Source organism: Sciurus vulgaris (genome assembly GCF_902686455.1).
Source record: "Sciurus vulgaris genome assembly, chromosome: 2".
In the NCBI taxonomy this organism is placed as follows: Eukaryota; Metazoa; Chordata; class Mammalia; order Rodentia; family Sciuridae; genus Sciurus; species Sciurus vulgaris.
In genome coordinates, this window is record NC_136462.1 from 104,140,293 (window position 1) to 104,161,669 (window position 21,377).

The 21,377-nt window shown below is 36.3% G+C and overlaps 1 protein-coding gene across 3 annotated transcripts in view; it reads right to left on the reverse strand.

Annotated features, from left to right (window-relative positions):
* Positions 1–21,377, reverse strand: part of NEDD4 (NEDD4 E3 ubiquitin protein ligase) — a 129,562-nt gene that overhangs the window by 64,650 nt on the left and 43,535 nt on the right. The window contains exon 1 of one of the 3 annotated variants that reach the window (XM_079129881.1): positions 9,159–16,635. In XM_079129881.1, the coding sequence (XP_078986007.1) occupies positions 9,159–10,706 (1,548 nt within the window). In that variant the 5' untranslated portion in view covers positions 10,707–16,635. Of the gene's footprint in view, positions 1–9,158; positions 16,636–20,048; positions 20,103–21,377 lie in introns of those variants that run through there. The other 2 variants (XM_079129880.1, XM_079129882.1) reach the window with 2 other exon arrangements.

Below are 21,377 nucleotides of genomic sequence, written 5' to 3' on the forward strand. Positions count from 1 at the left end.
TTTATAGATATAAGGATAAGAGTTTTTAAAAAGACTATATTAAGTTTTCCTTTAAGATAAAAATCACAGTTGAGGTTTCAAGTTGTAATGGTAGTCATTAGCATCCAACACGAAACTCTATCAGAAGGCCATTGTGGTATCTTGTTCCATCTTGTTCCATTCTCAAACACCTATTTAATTGGTTGGTTCTTTTTCTATGAGAAACAGGCATGCATGTTTATATGTAAATGTATTGCCAAGAATGTGAAAGGTTGAAAATCAGGCATCTCATTTGCTGAATATTAGTTATCATAAATACCTTAAGAATGCAGTAAGAAAATACCACTTTTAAGACAGGGTTTACCCTAAGTTAATTCAGTTGCTGAACCTCTGGAAGAAATCACCTTCGTCACTAGTTTATCACTAACCATGGCTATAAAACGCACTGGGCAATTACTGGCAGTTTATTCTCTGGAGAAACAAACGAACCTCAGAGAAAGACTTCCAAATGGGGTCTCCTATCGGTGAAGCCCACCATTTATAAAGCTCCACATAATTACAGTGGCTCACTCTCAAATATGAACAACAGACACCTGGAGGTAAATGTCCAGTAAAAAAAAAAAAACAGAGAAACAACAATGATAGCTGCAGAGGGGCCAGTAGGACCAAGAACAAAACTTAAAAAGCAAAGCAAAACAAAAAAAAAAAAGTATCTTTTTTGTATTTGTAAAGTATTTTCAGAGATGTGAGAGACGATACCTGTATTGATAAAACAAGCAAGATGTTAAAAATATGGAATCATCAGAAAACAAGAGAACTTAAGAAAAAAAAAAAAACTGAAATTTTAAAATTAAAGAGACTGGTAAACTAGGGGAGAAAATTTTCAAAACATAGAATACAGAGGCAAAGAAATGGAAATCAGGAGAGAAAAAAACAACTGTAAAGATCAATCCAAGAAGTGCAAACATTGGCCAACAGGAATTTTAGGAAGAGGGAACACAGAGCGAAAGAAAGAAAATCTTCAAAGACACAATTTCTGACTTTAAATAGGCACATGTGTTACTGTGATAAAAATAAAATTGATTAAAACTATATCTCAGAGTTCAGTGTTCACTTGCCAGAAGTAGGCATATGGCTATTACTATCTATCATATTATACTGTTCTCTGGTTGTTTTCTGTGAATGATGCTGTCTTCTCATCTCAATTATAAGCTCTTCAAATCCAGGAATAATTTTTGCCACTTATGGCAGGCACATATTCTATTTCTGATAAATACTTGTTAAACTCATTTTGCTTTGAAGACGACTTGAGTTTCCATTAAGCTCTGTGACTCTTTCAGAGGGTTCAGTCTTGGTACAAAAGTAAAGGTCATTCTTAGTTAAAACAGTTACTTGAAACTCCAGGAACTACTCTGGCAATCCCAGCTCTTGCATCAAGTTTGGAAGGAAGTCATTTTATTAAACAATGATAAATTTAAAGCTAGTCAAATGGCCTTTGTTTAAATACCCTTAAAAGTCTTTGCCCATTCAATCTTCTTTTCAGAAAAGTCAATCTGATCCTCATCCAGACACATAGCTCTACAGTACCAGTTAGAGGAATATGTAGGCCATGAATCAGACTCCACTGTGGAAAGAAATCCTTGAGTCACGATCATAATATTCCACTGGCATCCACCCCAGGGACAAGGTATTCATTTAAGAGTGCCATTCTTCCATGCAAAGGATGAAGTCCTGAGAAGCTCCTAATCATTACAGTCATCGCTTAAACATCCTAGTTTAGTTATCTGTGCAAGGCCATCTGGTCACCCTCGCCTATCGGGATCCTGCAGTCATGTGTACCCCATTCCAAAGGGTCCCTGGCTTTATTTATTAATTTAATAAATACTTACTGTCAATTTGGAGCTAGTCACTGTTCTAGGTACTGGGGATACAGCAGTAAACAAGACAAAAAGGTCCTGATTTAGGGAATCATATTCTAATAAATTATAGTCCAGAAAAGGTTACCCATTTGTTTTATCTCTTCCCTGATCAGTTCTAGAGAATGTACATTTTCCTACCTGCTTGCCTACTTGTTTTTATAGTTCCATCTTTAACCTTTTTCTTGCTGTTTTTTTTTTTTTATTTCTTTACCTGAAATTTTTAATGCTTATGAGGCTCCCTGAAATGAGGCTAAGCCATGAACAACCATGAAGACTGTAGAAAACTAGAACACCAATAAGATTTCTTAAGTTGCTCCAATGGAAGAACAGTTGATAAAATTTTCAAATGTTGATTTATACTTGAGAAGTAATACATGATTTTAAGTAGCATCACAAAGATATATATATTACAAATAAAATTATATGTTTACAAATACACACACACACGATCTTTAAACTTTCTCCTGTGAGCTATCAAAAGGACATCCCATAACTAAGCATTGGTTATATATTATGGTGATTCAATTCATTACATAAGGCAATGCAAGATTTAAACATTCTTAGCAGCATCCTAACTGGCATTGTTAGAGAAAAGCATATTAAAAAGATTGAAAATTGAAGATATTGCTTGAATAAGCCAGAATAGTTAAGAAAAAATATAACAAATCAATTATATATTTTTTTCAAATCTCATGTTGAGGGGGGAAAAATTAATGTAGGCAACGATGTATTGCTGGGGATGAACCTCAGTGGTACAGTATTTGCCTAGCATGTGCAAGGTCTGGGTTCGACCCCCATCACCACGAACAAAATAAACCAAAAAAACCCAAAACCAAAAACACAAACCAGAATTACAACTGTAATGAATTCAAGAGACTTAAGTAGAATGGTCTGCCTGCCCTGTAGACCAATATTTGCAAGTTCTTAAATGAAATTAAAATGTAATCCTGGAAAATTTAAACATCAGAATTCTTTAAGAGTCATACTAAAGTTATTTTATAAGGAAAGTAGGCAACTTTGCTCTTAAAATTTTCTTGGTCTAAATAATCTCTTCTGTACTAAACAATCTCAAACACTAGTTTAAATGCCTGAGTGGATTTAAGACTCTGCAAATTATTTTGGCCTTAGTCACATACACATCTAAGGTCCTCTTTTATGTAAAGGTGGGAGAGCTCTCTATTAACCAAGAATGAAGAGAATTTTTTCACTTTTTTTTAACAATTAAAATTTCTGCATGTATACCTGGCTCCTGAAGTATATAGAAATACATATATTTTGCAGTACTGGGAATGAACCTAGGGCCTCCTGCATGCTAGGCAAGCACTCTACCACTGAGCTGCATCCCTAGTCCTGTGGATATATTTTAAATCAATTTTTCATTATAATGGCACTTTAGGGACTCAGTGGACACTTAAAGTATGAATTACATTACTATTATCATCAAAAAATGGTCTTAAGTCTTGTTTCTCCAAGTGTGTTTGGGGAGTTAGCAGTGTTGGTATGATCTGGTAGCTTGTTATAAATACAGAAATCTCAGGCTCCACCCCAGACCTACTAAACTAGAATCTTCATTTTAACAAGAGCCCCAGGTAAATAATGTGCACATGAAAAATCACTGATCCAAATGACATATTCATAAACTATTTTCTAATTGTGACTCTTAATAAAGCATTAAAAGGCAGCATATGAACAAAATTTGAGAGAAAAAAGGAAATAATCTTGTATATCATAAAATATCACACTCAGCTTTTATAAGGGGTACAAAAGATAAAAACGTGTTAAAGGACAAACAAAGAATATTGAACAAGGCCCTTGAGCAATACTTCTGATATTTTCTGGATATGCTGACAAGACAAATGATTCCCTTTCTCAGCACTCATTTGCTCCTTCTGTAACCATCTTCCTGACCTCAACACTTAGCCTGGCCACACCCAGAGGCTCTGCCAAGCCCCTGCTGCCTAGCCAGGCTCCCAGTCCTGGTTTCTCCTGGTCTCGCTCATTCCCTGTCACAATGGGATGACAGTGGATGCAGAAGGGTGAGGCCTCACAACAGCCAGCATACACTGGGCTCCACACCTTGCGAGAAGCCAGTGACAGGAACAGAGCTGTCTATTCTCCCAGTAGTTTCAGGCAATAGGCCTTAAAACTGTGACTTGCTTTGTTTAGTCTTATTTTTGATGGTAGGGAGGGACTGAGAACATCTGAGTGATGCTGTCTAAAATGAGTTGTGAACATTCCTAGGCAGTCTCGAGTTACCAGTTCTAATTTTCGGTTTCCTTCCTTTGATATTGCTGGATACCCATGTCAATTTTCACTGTCTATATTCACTTATTCTGTAGTCTTAAGGTGAAAGAACAGAGAGCCACAACCTATTTCTTTTCCTCCAGGAAAAGGGACTGTGCTGTCTTTGTGGAGAGGAGTTTGTCTTCGGCATCTCACATCCACTGATACTGTCTTCAAGGTAGTGATCATTAAACCTATGCCTTGCCACACGATCTCACACTCATTTTATATTTAGCAAGCAACCTATGCTCACAGTTCCTTACCTATTTTATTCTTTCTTCAGCCAGGCTTGCTACCCTAGTATTTTCCTAGCCTACTCTTGTTAAATCACCAAGGCCTCCTGACTTTCACATCTAATGGATACACAAGTTTTCCGTGACATTGTACGCTGTCCTCTATCCTTTCCCTTGACTCCACATCACCATGATCTCCTGGCCTGACTAGTGACTCTCTTTAGTTTCCTCTTTATCTTTTCTTTCACCATCTCACCAAAGTTAGTGGTCCCAGAATTTGGATTTATCCTCCCTTCTAATTTCACTTTATGTTTTTCCTAGCTGGGTTCATCTTCACCCAGGACTTTGACTAGGCTGCTAACTCCCAGTCTGGATTTCCAGATCTGGCTTCTCTCCTGAGCTCTGCTCCTGCACCTCCAGCTGCCCTCCCTGACATCCACACTACCAGGGCAGCCTCTCAGCACACACTCAACATGCGACTTCCTCTTTGCCCTCTCAATCGGATCCCTTCTGAATTACCCATCTTAGTTCATGATATCACCATTTGCCCAGTCATCCAAGCTAAGAAAACTTCAATTCATCTATAGTCCATGGTGTCACAAAACATTTATCTTCTAAAAGCATAAAAACGAGCACTGTGTACTTTCAAATAAAGATGTCCACTGTTTAACTACTGTTACTAGCAGGAAATATGCAGCTTTCTCTTCAGCACAAGCCACTAGGCCTACTGGGCCTCCAAGCCACCTCTAGGGCACTATCTCCTCCTGCATCCCTACGTACCCACCCTATATTAGAGTACAGAACTACTTACAGTATGAGGTCCTTTCACCCCTCTATCCCTGCATGTGCTGCAGCTTCTGTCGTTTCTCAGTAGGGGGCAATTTTGCCTCCCAGGGGATATCTGGCAGTCTGGAGACATTTTTCGGTTGTTACTCTAGAGAGGGTGTGACTAGCATCCAGTGGGTGGAGGTCAGGGATGCTGCTAAATGTCCTACAGTGCACAGGACAGTCCCACACAACAAAGCACCCTTCAGCTTAGAATAAAAGTAGTGCTGAGACTAAGAATCCCTTCTCAGAGTCCATAATTCCTCTGCCTGGTGAACTCCAGTTCACTTATCAAGACTCTGCTCAAATGTTACCTCCTCTGTGAAGCTTTCCTCTACCAAATAGGTCCTTTCCTCCAGAAGAATGCTGTCACACCTTGCTTTCTCTCACACACCTCTATTCCAGCACATCACACATCAGACTGAAACATTTTTTTGTTTACCAGTGTGTCCCTATTACTACAAGGGGAGTTCCCCCAAAGCAAGAATGTATTTTATTCATCTTTTATTCTCTGCTTGGCATTCAAATGTGTTCTAGATAACATGAATTAAAGAATAAGCATCAACACTGAATACAGAATATTTCCAAGCTAACAATTCAACCCCTGGAACCTCTCTAAAACAAGTATTATAACTCCTAAGAAATACATGAATATATTTTTTACCAAATTTAAAAAACTGGTCATTAACATTGTGGGGCCATAGTTCTAGAGGTAATATTTATCAATGACATTGGTTTTTATAGAAGAGATTAAGTGCTATTCAAGGTAAACTTAGCCAAGTGTCTCTAAATATTCTGCTAAATTTAATAAAACAAAGATGGGAAGAATAATGGAACACTGAAATAAGTATATATTTAAAAATTTGTTTTAGGAAGAACAATTAAAGAAATTATTGACATGTATAATCTTGAGATCAGTGATAAAGACTTTTAAATAATTGAGACATAAATTTTTTAAAGTTCTATTCTATTAGGCTTAAGCAATTTAGCTATCCAGGATTAAGTAACAGATAATGAACAAAAACTTTTATAACAAAAAGAAAAAAATATAAAAATGTTTCTACTAAAAACATGCACATAAGTGGAAAATGTAAAACATGTACAAGCATGAGTAAAATTCTAAGGTATATTAAAAATAGGGTAATGAAATCTCTGAGCATCCTAACAATATAACAGTAGTTCAGAAAAAGGACAGGGAAAAAAATAAGTAGTAATAATTTTTGTAACTGGGTAAGTACCTTAGCTCCTTAACCTATTCCTTGATGGAGCTGACAAAATATCACACCCAACATTAAAACATTGAATTTCTATTTGGAGATCAAAAATCATTATGCAGGGGCTGGGGAGATAGCTCAGTCGGTAGAGTGCTTGCCTTGCAAGCACAAGGCCCTGGGTTCGATCCCCAGCACCAAAAAAAAAAATCATTATGTAGCCTCTAAAAAAGTGATATTGTATTTCAAAAGGCATAAATAATAAACTTTCCCATTATTGTTATTTTCTTTGCTATGGCTAAAATAAATACAATGCAGACTATGAAGTTCCATCTTTATTCTAAGTTGTAAACACAGAAAATAGTGTGTGTCCCAGATACAGGTAAAAATTCTCACTAGGTTTTAAAAATTAGTCATTAATGAGCTGTTGATTACAGAAAACAAGAAACTAGATACTCTGCTGCTGGAGGCTGGTAGCTCAACACATAAGAAAAGAATCTGTAGACCTCTAGTGCTTTAGAAACCAGGGTCTCTGACCAAAGCAGTGATTTAATTTCACGGCTGCTCGGAACAGATAGCTGACATTACTAAATGCTACTCTAATATCAACTTGTTAAATGTGAATCCAGACTCAGCATATCAGAATACTAACCCAGACTAACTGGAGACATGGGAAATATTTTGGGAGCTGTTTATTTTTAAGTGAGTTACAATATACCACTATAATTAGATTAATATATAATTATTGATAAACACAGAATTATTTCTAAAATCCCATTATTGTTGCCACTGCTGTGTTTAAAAAAAGCAACATTAGTATCTTCCTCATAAAACAAGCCCTTGTGATTCACTACTTATGAGTTAGACCAACTTGGATCTAATATATATTGAATTTAATTGTCATTTCATTGTTTACAATACTTTTCTAAAGACAAGTTGTTTACTACACTTTGAAAGGAGGACAATCTAAAGTTCTTCAACAAATTGCACACCTCTGAACTCTTATAATCCAATAATCTATGAAAAATAGAATTGGTACAAAGCTAGGCATTTGGTTGTCAGACATGCAAAAATATTTGTTAGCTTACCTACATTTAAATAAGACCAATAAAAATGTGTATTTTCAGGAATGCAAAAGCAAAAGGCACTTAATTATATTTAATTTATATTTCATTAAAATACATTTGAAATTACCCTTTTAAAAAAGCATCAACAGCAAATTATAATACTGCCACAAAATCAACTATTTTAAGGCTAATTATTCTAAGCTAATTATTCCTTTCAGATATTTTCATTAAATGTAAAATAAATTTACAAGTAGCATTAATTGGCAAATTATTAATGTTACTTCATAGTGTCACTTCATTCTTCCCCCCCTTTTTTTTTTATTGTAAACAAATGGGATACATGTTGTTTCTCTGTAATTCTTCCCTTTTTTTGGGAAGTTTATAATTGAATGGATTATAATTGCCTGAAAAGCTAGTTTTTAAAAAGTTTTCTAAATGGAATTAATAATTCTTATGAAACACAGAATTTGAAATCTGATCTCTTTTCATCCTCAGTAAAGTAGTTGCTCAGATTAACATCTAGGCATTGTTAATAATGATTATATTTATCAGATTTCTAAAGACAGAAAACAAACTAGCAATTACTTAATGTTTCACCTGCCTAAAGTTATTTTTTTCAACCTTTAATACACATGTTGGGTGTTACATAAATGCAGATAAACAGATAAAGTGCCCCTCCCCAATTATGTGCTGTCATCTAGAACTGGTTTAGTAAGAAAATGTTTTAAATTTCCTGGAATCTAGCGAGCTCTTCCCAAAACGGAAATTTTAAAAAACTATTTCAGTTCAAAACACTTTAAATACTTTTGAAAGGCCAAATTACATGAAGAGCTATTTTGGCTAAGATTTCTTATAGTTAAATTATTAATATAGTAGAGCAAAATTGACAAAACAACAATTTAATATGTAAATAGAAAGTTATGAGAAATGCCTAGTTATTTAAGGCAAATTCAAACATAAAAACTTTGAAATCAATGTTGTTGAGTGAGTTACATTTTAGAAGGCAGTATTAACTGGTAGCTAAAGAAAAATGTGGTGGAAACAAAATTCCTGTGGTTAGGGTATACACAAATGCAAATGCTACTTATTTTTCCTCTGCTTTACACATGTAATATAATAGTTTTTATCAATGATATTATAAATTTTACATGCATTTTAGAGACATTGTATGCTCATCTGTAACAGAATTTTCACAATTTTTTTTAACATTTTAAAATATGCATTCTGTATATTAATTCACAATGATTAAGGAGAGGTTAAAACTAATCAGCAATCACATATGGAGTTACATTACAATTGTATGCCACTTGAAAGAAAAGTATACCAAGATAAAGTGTTACGAGATATTGTTTTTTAAAGCTTGGTTTTATGCTTTAGAAATAGTTTATGGCTTAAATCACTTAGGAAAGTTCTTTTTTCCCCCTTCTTTTTTTAAATACACAGTTTGTTGGTGAAATAACAGAGTGAAAAACTGTAGGGAATTCTTCAGATTGACAAATATAAAGTTTATGACTACAAAATACTTGGTAGCTAAAGATCAGGAAAGTATATAAACTGCTAAGTGATAATAAATTTTAACCGAGTATTCCAGCAAGCTATTCTAATATAAATTAACATTTATAAAGACCAAAGGAATCTTACCTTACAAGAATTTGATAGTTCATTTGTGAAATCTCTGGTGCTGTCTCTTGATAAACTGTTACCTTTACCTTCATTTCCAGATGCAAACTTTATGAGTAACTGAGATGGTCCCCCCTTGGAACAATTGTGCTTAAGGCTGGATAAACAGGAAATATTTGGGTAAGTTCCTCCCAGTGAAACACTTCTTTGTAAAACAGCATGGTTTTTGTTTATCTGTGAATTTGGTCTTTCCAACTCTCCATCAATATTTATTTGATAATCCATGCTTTGGATGGCTGGTAAACAGGCAGCCATCCTGGGCATCAACTTGGTACACTCTGAATCAGAATTAAGTATAATTTCTGACATCTCTGGTTTACAATCGCCATTTGTTGTTTCACAGTCTAACGTGGTTGCTTTTTGTTGAGTGAAATGCACTGAAACACAAGGGTACCCTTCAGATGACTTTTCACAGACAGTCTGTTTTGGACTATTATTTGAAATAACAATTTTCTTTTGTGGTGAGCCCTTTGCATGAAGTGGTCGTATGTCTCTTACTTCTCCAGGAGTACAAATTGTTTTAGATAATCGTAGTCCATTGACAGCAGTGGACAGGAATCCTTTACCACTAGTACCATCTTCATTATGTGAAATTTCATTAGGAGAAACAATAAACTGATGTGAGGTTTGATAGGATCCTTTGCTTGGAAGAATACCTGCACTTGTTGGAGAAGTTGGTGGCGTATTTGAAGGACTCCTAGGAAAAATGACTAAGGATGAGCAACGTTTCAGTGGAATTTTTGCATTCCTGTTCACTGGCAATTTCATAATCTCTATTCCATGCTCCAAGTCATCCTGGACAAAGGGAACTGCACTTGGACTTCTTGAAAAAATTTCACAAGGAGTAGCGTTCCTGTTTGGCACACTTCTATTGGAGGTGCAGTCAGAAGGTAAATTTCCACCAAAAAATGTATCATCACTCGATGGAAAAGTATAACCACTACTGTCACTGATGACACTGTTGGTGTATGAACCTCCACTTGTGATACTTGCACACGACCCATAATCACTACCGTTGCTGCTGTAAGATGCATTATCACTGGTTGAAAAGTTACTAAGGCTATCACTACAAATAGCAGAACTGCTTAAAAGGTTACCATCGTTCACAGCATTCAGTTCATTATCAACCACAGCACTGCTATAAATGCCATCCTTCAAGACACAAGTAAATGAAGCATCGTCACCATCAGCTAAGACATTGCTAGGCTGGAGACACCCACCGTACCTTGTTGGCTGTAGTGAAATCTGAAGACAGCTGCTCTTTTTATTAACATTTTCAGATGAAGGAACAGATGCTCTTTCCTGAAGCTTCACGTTTTCCTTTATTAACGGTGCTAGTGCAGTCTGTCTGGGTGTCAGCTTCATTTGAACAACATTAGATGTCGAAATCCGTGTTGGTTTTTTGAAGCACATGTGAACATGGCTATCCAAATCATCTCCGGAGGTTTCTGACAAAGGGTAAGTATTGCTTCTTCTGGCTGCAAAGTGCAATCGTAAGCTTTGTGCCATTTGTTCTCATTTCCAAACATGTTAAGGGCTGAAAGTCAAAACAAAGATCTCTGTCCGTAGACAGGGTAGAAGCAGCTGCACTGCATCGAAAGAAAAAATCATTTGTGGTGCCTAAAAGAGCTATTAAGTAAGAGTCTTTATCCTAAGTAAAACCCTAGATACCAGATATCATAGAAAGAAAAAGACGACCTATTCCGGAGACTGACGTTTCTAAAATGTCTTGAATCGCTTGTAGTCAAAATGCCTTCACTTACAAAGCACTTGATTTCCAGCGACCTTTAAGCTGAGCTCAGCTGCAGCACACTGACTCAAACACAGCCAACCTTGTTTCAATTATACCTTCTCCAATTTGCATGAATGAGTAACACAAGAACAACAATCTTCTAGCATTTCAAGTTAAAACAGAATTTTTTCATCCCAGCGCTACTAAATGAACATTTAACTACGTGAATCACAGTGCCTATACTTTCTCCAGCAGAGTTTGACCACTAATATTTTTACCCAAAGGTATAGAATTACAGGAAGTTGGTAGGAATGAAACCCCATGTAATTGAGTATCAAATCAAAGATTAAATTTCCAAATAGTAGCCACACTAGGAGTCTAGTCAGGTTAGTTAATGTAGAAAGGAATAGGGGCTGTTAATTTTTTTAAAAAATAAATAAATTCGAACAGTTGTATAAATCTGGAAATAACAAAACACTAGGGTGAATTAAAACTTTAGCATTAAACCAAACACACAAATATTTTATCTTTCAAAAAATATTAGTTATGAAAAGTGAAAGCTTACACATAGAACTACAAAATGAGTCCAGTAATACTACTGCACAAATTGAACATAGGTCTGAGGGGGGAAAAAAGTTTAAGAGAAGCTGTCACCAAGCATTTTCTCCTGTAATTTTAAGGCCTTTTCCAGCCAAGTAGAACAGTCTTTAAATGATGCCATTTATATTTTGACTATTAAAACTCTGCCAAGAAATAGCCTAAGCAAACATTCCATTAAAAATATATGCAGATTAGACAGAAAAACTATACCCCAATATAGTTTGAACACATTGGCTATTTTATTCCACTGTCTCTGCAATTCATTCACTTAAGGGAGTGTTGTGGTAAGTAAAGAAGTCTAAAAAGGATTTAACACATCAAATAAACATATCTCAATGCCAATTCTGTTCTGAAAAACTCTAAGAGCTCTTTGCTGGCCCCTACTGGTGCTTTGAAACAATCCCTGTAGCTGTTTGATATCTATAAAGAAATACAAACCATGCCGCATATTTCTTTATATAAACAAAGTACATACTTGTTTACATTTTTGCGTATTAGCACTGCCCTAGAGCTGGAATAACTTACGGGTGCTGATAAAACTCTCACAGTGGAGAACAGTAGACTGTTTGTCCTTTTAGAGGTTGTGATTTTGTGTATATATATATATATATTTTTTTTTTCTGCTTTGTATTTATTTAACCTTTATTTTCAGTTTACTAGGCAATAAAAGTTTAATATTTTAATTTCTCTCCCAAATGTCATAGACCAAGGTTGGTATTCTCATTTGAAAGAAACAAATTTATTTTTAAATAATACTCTAGGGTATATTTAAACCCCTTACCTGAATTTTATAGCTGGAACTCCAGTAATAAATATATACTGGCTCATTCATAGGAAAGTAAAAAGTAAAATAGTTCAGTTGTTTACACCACATGGTACTACACCCAACTTGTATTTTTCTAAGTAAGTTTTTTTCCTAAGTAAAAGCAAATATGTAAAACATATACTTACACTTTGTTTAAAAAAGAAAATTGCTTAACTTAGATTTGTTTTCAATCACAATTTTTTTTTTCATTTTTAAAGAAGTTTTATTTATCAGACAACATTCAACCACTGCACTTCAGATCAAGTGTTGAAAAACAAGACCTTTGTCATTTATGAGACTTCAAAAACCATACCCTACCTGACAAATCGGGCCTTGTAACTACAGATGACTAAATCGTTTTGATGAAGTCCACCATCGTGTTGAACAATTTTCTAAATAGTATTTTCAATCAATTAAGACATGACAAAATATATAAATATGGGCATTTGTTGTTTTATTTGGTTGAAATGAAACTCTCTGTTTTAGAAGGCGAACAACACTTGTAAAGTTAATAATACAATTATTATATTATTTTGGTTTTATATAACCTATTTCCTTCATGATTTTGTAAATAATCTTTTATTATTCTTTTTCTTTTGAGAAGGAAAAGTTCCGATTGTTTCACTTTGCCTTCCAATGACTTTAGCCTCTCTTCTTGGATTAAGTTAGGGGTTTAGCAATTGAAAGAATGGATTGCTTCTAAAAAGCTAATCAATAAGAGCTAAGTGCAAATGCCTCTGGCCTAAAACTTCCAGTTAGTAAGAAAAACTCCACTGATTTTTTTTTTTTTTTAATTTTTATTTTGGTTCTGGGAATTGAACCCAGGCCACTTAACCACTGAGCCATATCCCCAGTCCTTTTAATTTTTTATTTTGAGACAGGGTCTCACTAAGTTGCTTAGGGCCTCATTAAATTGTGAGGCTGGCTTTGAACTTGTGATCCTTCTACCTCAGCCTCCTGAGCCACTGGGATTACAGGCCTGCACCACTGTGCCCAGCTCCACTAAGTCTTAATATAAAACAATCAAGTAAGTGGCCAGATAAATATTTTTTCTTTAATAAATCAGTTTTACTACTAGCATCATTTCCATGCCTCCTGACTAAATTTTAATCTTCCATGATGGGAGGACAATGACTAGACATTTCTTCTGATCCTCCTCAGTTTGTGTGGACACAAAGTAAGCACCAAAGAACCCCAGGTAGAGGATACATGGCTGGCTGGCTGGCTGATGTCACTGAGGTCACTCTGACTGCTAATATTTTCTTTTAGGACTATTTATTTATTTATTTATTTTTGCAGTATTGGGGATTGAACTCAGGGACTCTCTACCACCAAGCTACATTCCCAGCCCTTTTTATTTTATTTTTTTTTGTGACAGGATCTTGCTAGGCTGTCCAGGCTGGCCTCAAACTTGTGATCCTCCTGCCTCATTCTTCTGTGTAGCTGGGAGTACAGGCATGTGACAGAGTGCCCAGCTAGGATTTTTTAAAAAGTTGAACCACTTACTACCTCTAAAGAAATATCATAAATCCTTTACAATTGTACATGAAGGAATGATGCTTGAAAATTTTACAAAAAGGGTTTCAGCCAAGAAAGTAAGGTAAGAATCAGACATACTGAGTACTCTAGGCTGTTTAAATTCTAGAGAGGCTGAACTGGCCTTGTTGCTGGCTCAGCCTAAGATTGCACCACCATCCTGTACCACCACTATCACAGCAGCATGGGGAACCAGGGCTAAAATATCACCCCTCTGCCCAGCAGATGCCCAAAGATGAGCATCAACCCTAACTTCAAGTGGAGAAAAACAGGCCAGCCAGGGCAGCCCTCATCCGGGAGGAATTCATGGAAGTCCTATAGAATTTCATATTTTGGAATGAAATAAATAATGTTTTAAGAATGAAGCTCAGGACTCCAATTCTGAGCTGCTTGGTTACTGATGATCTCCACAGAAAATAAGGTGATTATCCATAAGATCTGGACTGGCTCTGGGTGATGCTAGTTACTGACGGACTCTGAAGGCCAAAGTCTATTATGATGGTACATGTCAACTTGACTGGGTTATGATGATCAGGTGTTTGGTCAATTACTAGTCTATATGTTGCTATGACAGTATTTTTAAAGATGTAATTAACATTAAAGTCAGTAAAGTGGATTGCATTCCTCAATGTGGGTGGGCCTCATCCAGTCACTTGAGGAGGCCTTAAGAGCAAAGCCTGAAGTTTCCCAAAGAAACAACACTTTAACATAGAAATTCTGCCTGAATTTCCAGCTTCCTGGCCTGCCCTGTAGATTTTAAACTTAAATCTGCAACATTTACCCTTGTTTGAATCTCTAGATTATCAGCCTGTCCTACAGATTTCCAACTTGCTTCCAACTTGCCAGCCTCCAAATCACATGATCCAGTTCCTTAAAACTTCTCTAAATAAAAAATCTACTGGTTCTCTTTCTCTGGAAAACTCTAACCAATATAACCACTAAGCCTGAGAAGCGCAGTCTCCATCCATAAATAGGCATCTCCTAAAACTTCAATGATTGAAGTGTGTGCAGGTATAATTTCTTAGATTGGCAACACAGAAGCAGTATCTTTTGCATTGGTAGATACAAGTTTTTTTTTTTAAGTCACATCATTCTGTAATGGTCCATCACTATGAACACCACCACCAACATCACCATCGCCAAACTGCCATGTTTTATAAATCTCGAGTTTTAAAATTGGCTGAAAAAAGGAATATAAGCCTACTCTTCCTTGAAAGCAAGTATCACTTGTATTGCAAACATTTTCCAGCTGACTAGAGATTATTCTGCTTGAAATTATACTTGTGCTCTTCACCCTACATCTCTAAACATGGTTTCCCAGGAAAATGATAGATTTATAATTTCATTGTGAATGCTACAGGACAATAAAGATAAAATGACATTTACAATGGCATAGTCATTTGTTGCAATAGTCAGACCTACTGCTCCACCAGTGACTATATCTTCTGTAGATGATCTCTAGACTCCAATTATATGCTCAGCCTGGTAACAAGTGAGAGGTTTAGAATTCACACACTACCCTATTCTGATTCTCTGGCTTTTGTTAGCTGGTAAAGGGCGCTTCTTGAGCAAAGTTCTATTTCCAGTGCTTAGCAGAGCATCTAACACAGCAGATAACACTGAAAATGGCCGACCCTACTTATACCAAAAACATGATAACAGAGAGCCATAAACACAAGAGAACATGAATGTTAAATGACACATTATATTTTTATCACGAAAAAGAATTTCTGAGTGCTTTCAAAGTCACTGCCTCATTTTATTCTTATGACATACTTATGAGATAGGCAGGGCACAAATTCTTACCTTACATTTTAAACACAAGAAACTATTTTCAGAAAGGTTCAATGATTTGCCTAGTGTTACAAGTTAAAGTGCCAAATCAAAGGCAGAACAATAGTAGAACTTCTGACTCCTTGCTGTGGGGATCTATTGTACCTTGATTAAGGCATTAGTTATTTTTGCCTTTAAAAGTTAAAAAATCGGGCTGGGATTGTAGTTTAGTGATAGAGTGCTTGCTTAGTACATGTGAGGCACTGGGTTCAATTCTTAGCACCACATAGAAATAAGTTACAATAAAGGTAATGTGTTTATCTACAACTAAAAAAAATATAAAAAAAAGTTTAAAAATTATATGCCATACTTATCAGTCTAGAAATATTCAATTCTAATATCAAAGACAATGATTTTTTCTTTCACCTCATCATGACATGCTACATAGTATTATGTATACACAGTCAAGACCTAAGGATTGCTTCTCCGCCTTTTTACTACGGTCAAATGTAAAGACCCAAGGAATTTGTGTTTGTGTGAGTGTGTGTGTGTAGGGGGTGGTTTACTGGGGACTGAACCCAGAGCTTCATGCATGCCAGGCAAGTGCTCTAACATTGAACTACATTTTTAGTCCATCAAGGAATTTGAGTGAACCAAATAACGTTTGACAAATATCAATTTTGGTAATGAAGAAATAGTCACATCGTACCAAAGTTAACTGGCAACTAAGCATGGTGGAAAGCAGAAATGCAAGATTCAAATAACTCAAATAAAGTAGCTCACCAACAATACACCCAAGGATCAGAAAGAGATTCACAACAGCATCCGTAACAATAGGAAAAATAATATAGTAATACCATGATCTAGCAAAACTCCAAAACATGTGTCTTAGAGATACACTTGGACATGTACATAAGGAAACAAAGCAAGAATGTTTATCAGCTGGTAACTTCCAAAAAACTGGAAACAACACTAATATCTACTAAGAAGAATTAATACATAAATTATGGTATTATGTATGACATAGGCAGATGATGGAAGTTCCGCATTGGTGAAAATGTGTCATCATGGATCGATCTCACAGATACTACACTAAGCAGAACAGCCTGTCATGGGAAAGCACTCAGAGATACCATTCTTATAAAGAAAAAAATATGTAAAAGGAAACAACAAAATATTTTTTAAAAGAAATGATAAAACTCTGGACATGATAAAACTTATAGGGAAGGAAAAGGTGATGCTACTGGGAAGAGGTGCAGGGAGGGCTTCAAAGACTTGAAATGTTCTAGTTCCTCAATAGTGGAGTGAGATATTTGTCGTATTACTGAAAATAAAGATTTATATCATATATACTCTTCTATATGTAATATTTAATGATTTAAAAGCAAAACACCAATACTAAATTTCATCTGATCCCATCTGGAGGAAACACAGGCCTGTACAGAGGTTGAAAAAAAGGAAAACATTTTCCTATTCTGTATAAAAAGCAAAAACACAAACAGAAAATAAAATGTTCTACAACTGACTACACCTGATACCTAAACCATTAACATGCATTACTCCACTTTGAAAAGATCAGATTTCCAATCAGTGATTGGTACTGAGGGTGGGGTCAGTGCTGTGATTAAGAACCTTTTGGAGCTTTGTGGAATTTGTGGGAGGAATTTTGAAAATTTTAGAGATCCAAGCTGGAAAAGTTTTAGATCGTTGTAAGCAGAGCCTAATGGGAATTCTGGTGGGAGTGCAAGAGACCAGAATGCTGAGAGGACTGTAGATGGTAAAGACTGGGTTCGTGGGGTTTCAGAAGAACAAGACGACTACTGAAAATTGGACTAGAGGCCCTTCATGTTATACTCTGGCTAAGAAGTCATCTACATTTGTCCATGTCCTGAGAATTTCTTTCTTTTCTTTTTTTTTTTTTTTTTTTTTTTGCCGTGCTGGGGATTGAACCCAGGGCCTTGTGCTTGCAAGGCAAGCACTCTACCGACTGAGCTATCTCCCCAGCCCTGTCCTGAAAATTTCTGTGAGGCTGAATTTAAAGGTAATGGATCAGTCTGGTGGAGAAATTCTCAAGGCAACACAGACTTCAGCGGGTGGTGTGGGTATTGCTGAAGGTTTTTTGCCAAGTTAATTGTGATAATCAGGAGCAGAAAGCAGAGCAGAAAGACTAGAAAACCTTGGACTTGAAAAGTGGGAGTAAATAAAACTGGGGAAGGGGTGGAAGTTGTGGTTGTTAAAGACATCATAGTCCCTAAAGGAATGCTGCTAAATACCCAAAATTAGGAAAGAAGGTTTGAGGGCGTGTCAGCAATTGGCAAGACCACACCTATCCCAGGCTCAAGAGGGTAAAAATAAAAATTCCTCTGAGCGGAGACCAGTGGGGCACCCTGCTTACACAGGGGGACCTAGGAAGTTGTTTCACCATGCTCAGTAACCCACACACTCAGAGTCTGCTGCAGCCATGGTCTCTGGAGGCTTGCCAACTGCTCGAGATGGTGGCAGATCTTGGCAGCAACCATGTGATGATTCTGCATGAATGTAGGGTGTGGGAGTTAGGGGGTCATGGAGGCTTCCACTGATATTTCAAAGTAAAACAGGGTTGGCATCCCTGTGGGTTTCCCTGAGAGTGATGCATGAAAAAGTGAGAAGGAGGCCAAAGCTGCTATAGAGACCCCTGAAATTAAGGGATGCCAGTAATGTGGGACATCTGCTGAGGAAAGCTGCAGGCACTGAGCAGAAATAGGCCAAGAGAGAGACCATTTGGGCTACAACCAAAAAAGGGTAGAGCTATGCAAGTCCTCTGGAAAGAACATCATGATGCACTGTGGCCCAGATGCTGGACATGGAGCTACAGAAATTGTTTACCTTTCAGTCTTGCCTTGGTCCCATCCCTTCTTTCTATTTCTCCATTTTGAAATGAAAACTATTTAAAAAATATATTTAGTTGTAGATGGACACAACACCTTTATTTAAAAAAAAATTTTTTATGTGGTGCTGAGGATCAAACCCAGTGCCTCACATGTGCTAGGTAAGTACTCTACCACTGAGCCACAACTCCAACCCCGAAATGAAATTGTTTACCTTGGGCCTTTACATATTGAATGTATGTAACTTGCTTTTGAATTTTTATAGGGCCTTAAGCTAAGAGTTTGATTTGAGTCTCAGAGACTTTAGATTGGACTTTGGGGCAATGCTAAAACTATTAGATTATAGACCCTCTTGAAAATGGACTAAACGTATTTTGCATTGTGTGATGGGCGTGAGTTTTGGGGGGTCAGGGGTGGAATGTTATGGTTTAGATATGAGGTGTCCCCAAAAAGCTCATGTGTAAGAAAATGCAAGAAAGTTTAGAGTGATTGGGTTATGAGAGCCTTAACCTAATCAGTGTGTTAATCACCTGATAGGGATTAACTGAGTAGTGACTGCAGGCAGGTACGGTGTGGCTGGAGGTGGTAGGTACCTGGGGGCATGTTTTTGGTATGTATTTTGTCCTTGTTGAGCAGAGCTCTTTATTCTTCCTAGTGCAATGGTCCCAGTTGTTTTCCTCAGCCACACTCTTCCACCGTGTGTTCTGCCTCATCTCAGACCACAAGCAATGGAGCTGGCTATCTACAGACTGAGACCTCTGAAACTGTGAGCCCCAAATATACTTTTAGTTCTCTAAAATTGTTCTTGTCAAGTCTTTTGGTCAAGCAATGAAAAAGCTGACTAAAACAATGATGAAGAGTGTCCTTTGACAGCAAAAAGAGTAACTTTGCTTATTATGATCTAAAGATTTCAATGACAATTATCTTGAGTTACTAGTACAATGATCATTTCTTTTCTTTCTTTCTTTTTTTTTTTTTTTTGTGGGGGTACTGGGGATTTAACTCAAGGGCACTCGACCACTGAGCCACATCCCCAGTCCATTTTTGTATTTTATTTAGAGAGGGTCTCACTGAGTTTCTTAGCACCTCCCTGTAGCTGAGGCTGGCAATCCTCCTGCTTCAGCCTCCTAAGCCACTGGGATTACACTGCACCCAGCAATGATCATTTCTTGAAGGAAAAGAAACACGCAATCCAATCCAAAAACAGACTCTTTTTAAAAATCCAGTTTCTTTGTTAGTTAAAAAATGAATAAAACTGTTTAATTCTTTTTCTCAGTGTTTGTGTTTAATAACTGATAAACTTTGAACACTTAACACTATTTTTACACTTACATGTTCATATCTTATAGGTTTGAAATATAAATAAATGTTAAAAAGAGGGTTTGAAAAAGGATCCTGTAGACAGAAAATGAGGAAAAGGAGAGGACTTCAAGATGTTATTTAGGAAACCAGGAATCAAAACTATCATTTTATAAAAATAAAATCTCTACTGGAACACACCCTTGCTTCACATTTTACATAAGTACAACATGACTTACCAGTCGATTTTCATCAAACACCTCAAAAAGAAGACGGTGCTGCTGAGGATGCACCTACGTAAGAAAAGCATAGTCTTTAAAAACAAAAGAGCATCAACCCAATGATACTAAGATAAATGTCTTAAAATGTTGCCATTTACTAATCCCTGTTGTTATGATGTATTTTAAATTATCTAAAATACTTGGTACAAAAGCAGGCCTGTCACCGGTCACTCATTTTCTTATAATTTCACTGTAACAACAAAGTATGTTTTGTTTAGTTTTCAGATTGTTCTAAAATAAATTGAAAGGAAAGACAAGAAAACTTGACAAGATTATTTAAATGTTTGCAAAAACTTTAAAGTGTACACTAGATTTTGACATCTGATGATCAGTTTTATCTACTCACCTTCTATTTACCAATGCAGAACAACCCAAAATGGAAGTGGATTTTATGGAAACCACTGTTTAGTACAGGCTTAATAAAACCATTTGTTGTTTCTACGATAGCACATAAAAAGTCTAAAGTACACACTGGGTTCTCACTATTTAGATTTTGTAGCACATGCAGAAAAAAATCACATGCAGTATTTTTCAAAGTCAATGCCTTTCATTTTTGCTGAAATGTTTCAATATCAAGTTAAAAGTCTACTTAGTTGGGGGAGGGAGGAGTGGAGGTTTGGGATTGGGATGGGGGTAATGGAGGGAAGCGGGTAATAGAGGGAAGGGAGAAGAGATGGGAATTGGAAAGACAGGAGAATGAATCGGACATAACTTTCCTATGTTCATATACAAATATACAACCAGTGTAACTCCACATGGTTTATAACCACAAGAATGGGAAGCTATTTCCATGTATGTATAATATGTCAAAATACATTCTACTGTCATCTATAACTAAATAGGACATTTTAAAAAGTCTATTTAGTATCAAACACACAGAACACCTTTAAAATGTTTTCGAACACCGGAGGTTACAATGCTGTATAAAAATATGCTCAGGTTGGCTTTCTTCCCACAATAAGTGTATAACATTGAATACTGCAATATTTTTAACACTGTGTTATACATGTTAAAAACACTGACAGCCCTCAGGAAAAATATATCTTATATGTGGGACAAGGATATCTACATACCTAATTCAATGTCTACCCTTCCTTTGTTCTTAGAATGTAGTCCTAATTTTGCCCAAGCTCACCACAAAGCACACCTCCTGAGAGTACAATTATTATTTCTTTCTTTCCTCCTTCTTCTTCCTCTTCTTCTTTTTTTTTTTTAATACTAGGGGTCAAACCCCAACCTTGCACATGCTAGGTAAGTACTCTGCCAGATACCTAGCTACATTTCCAG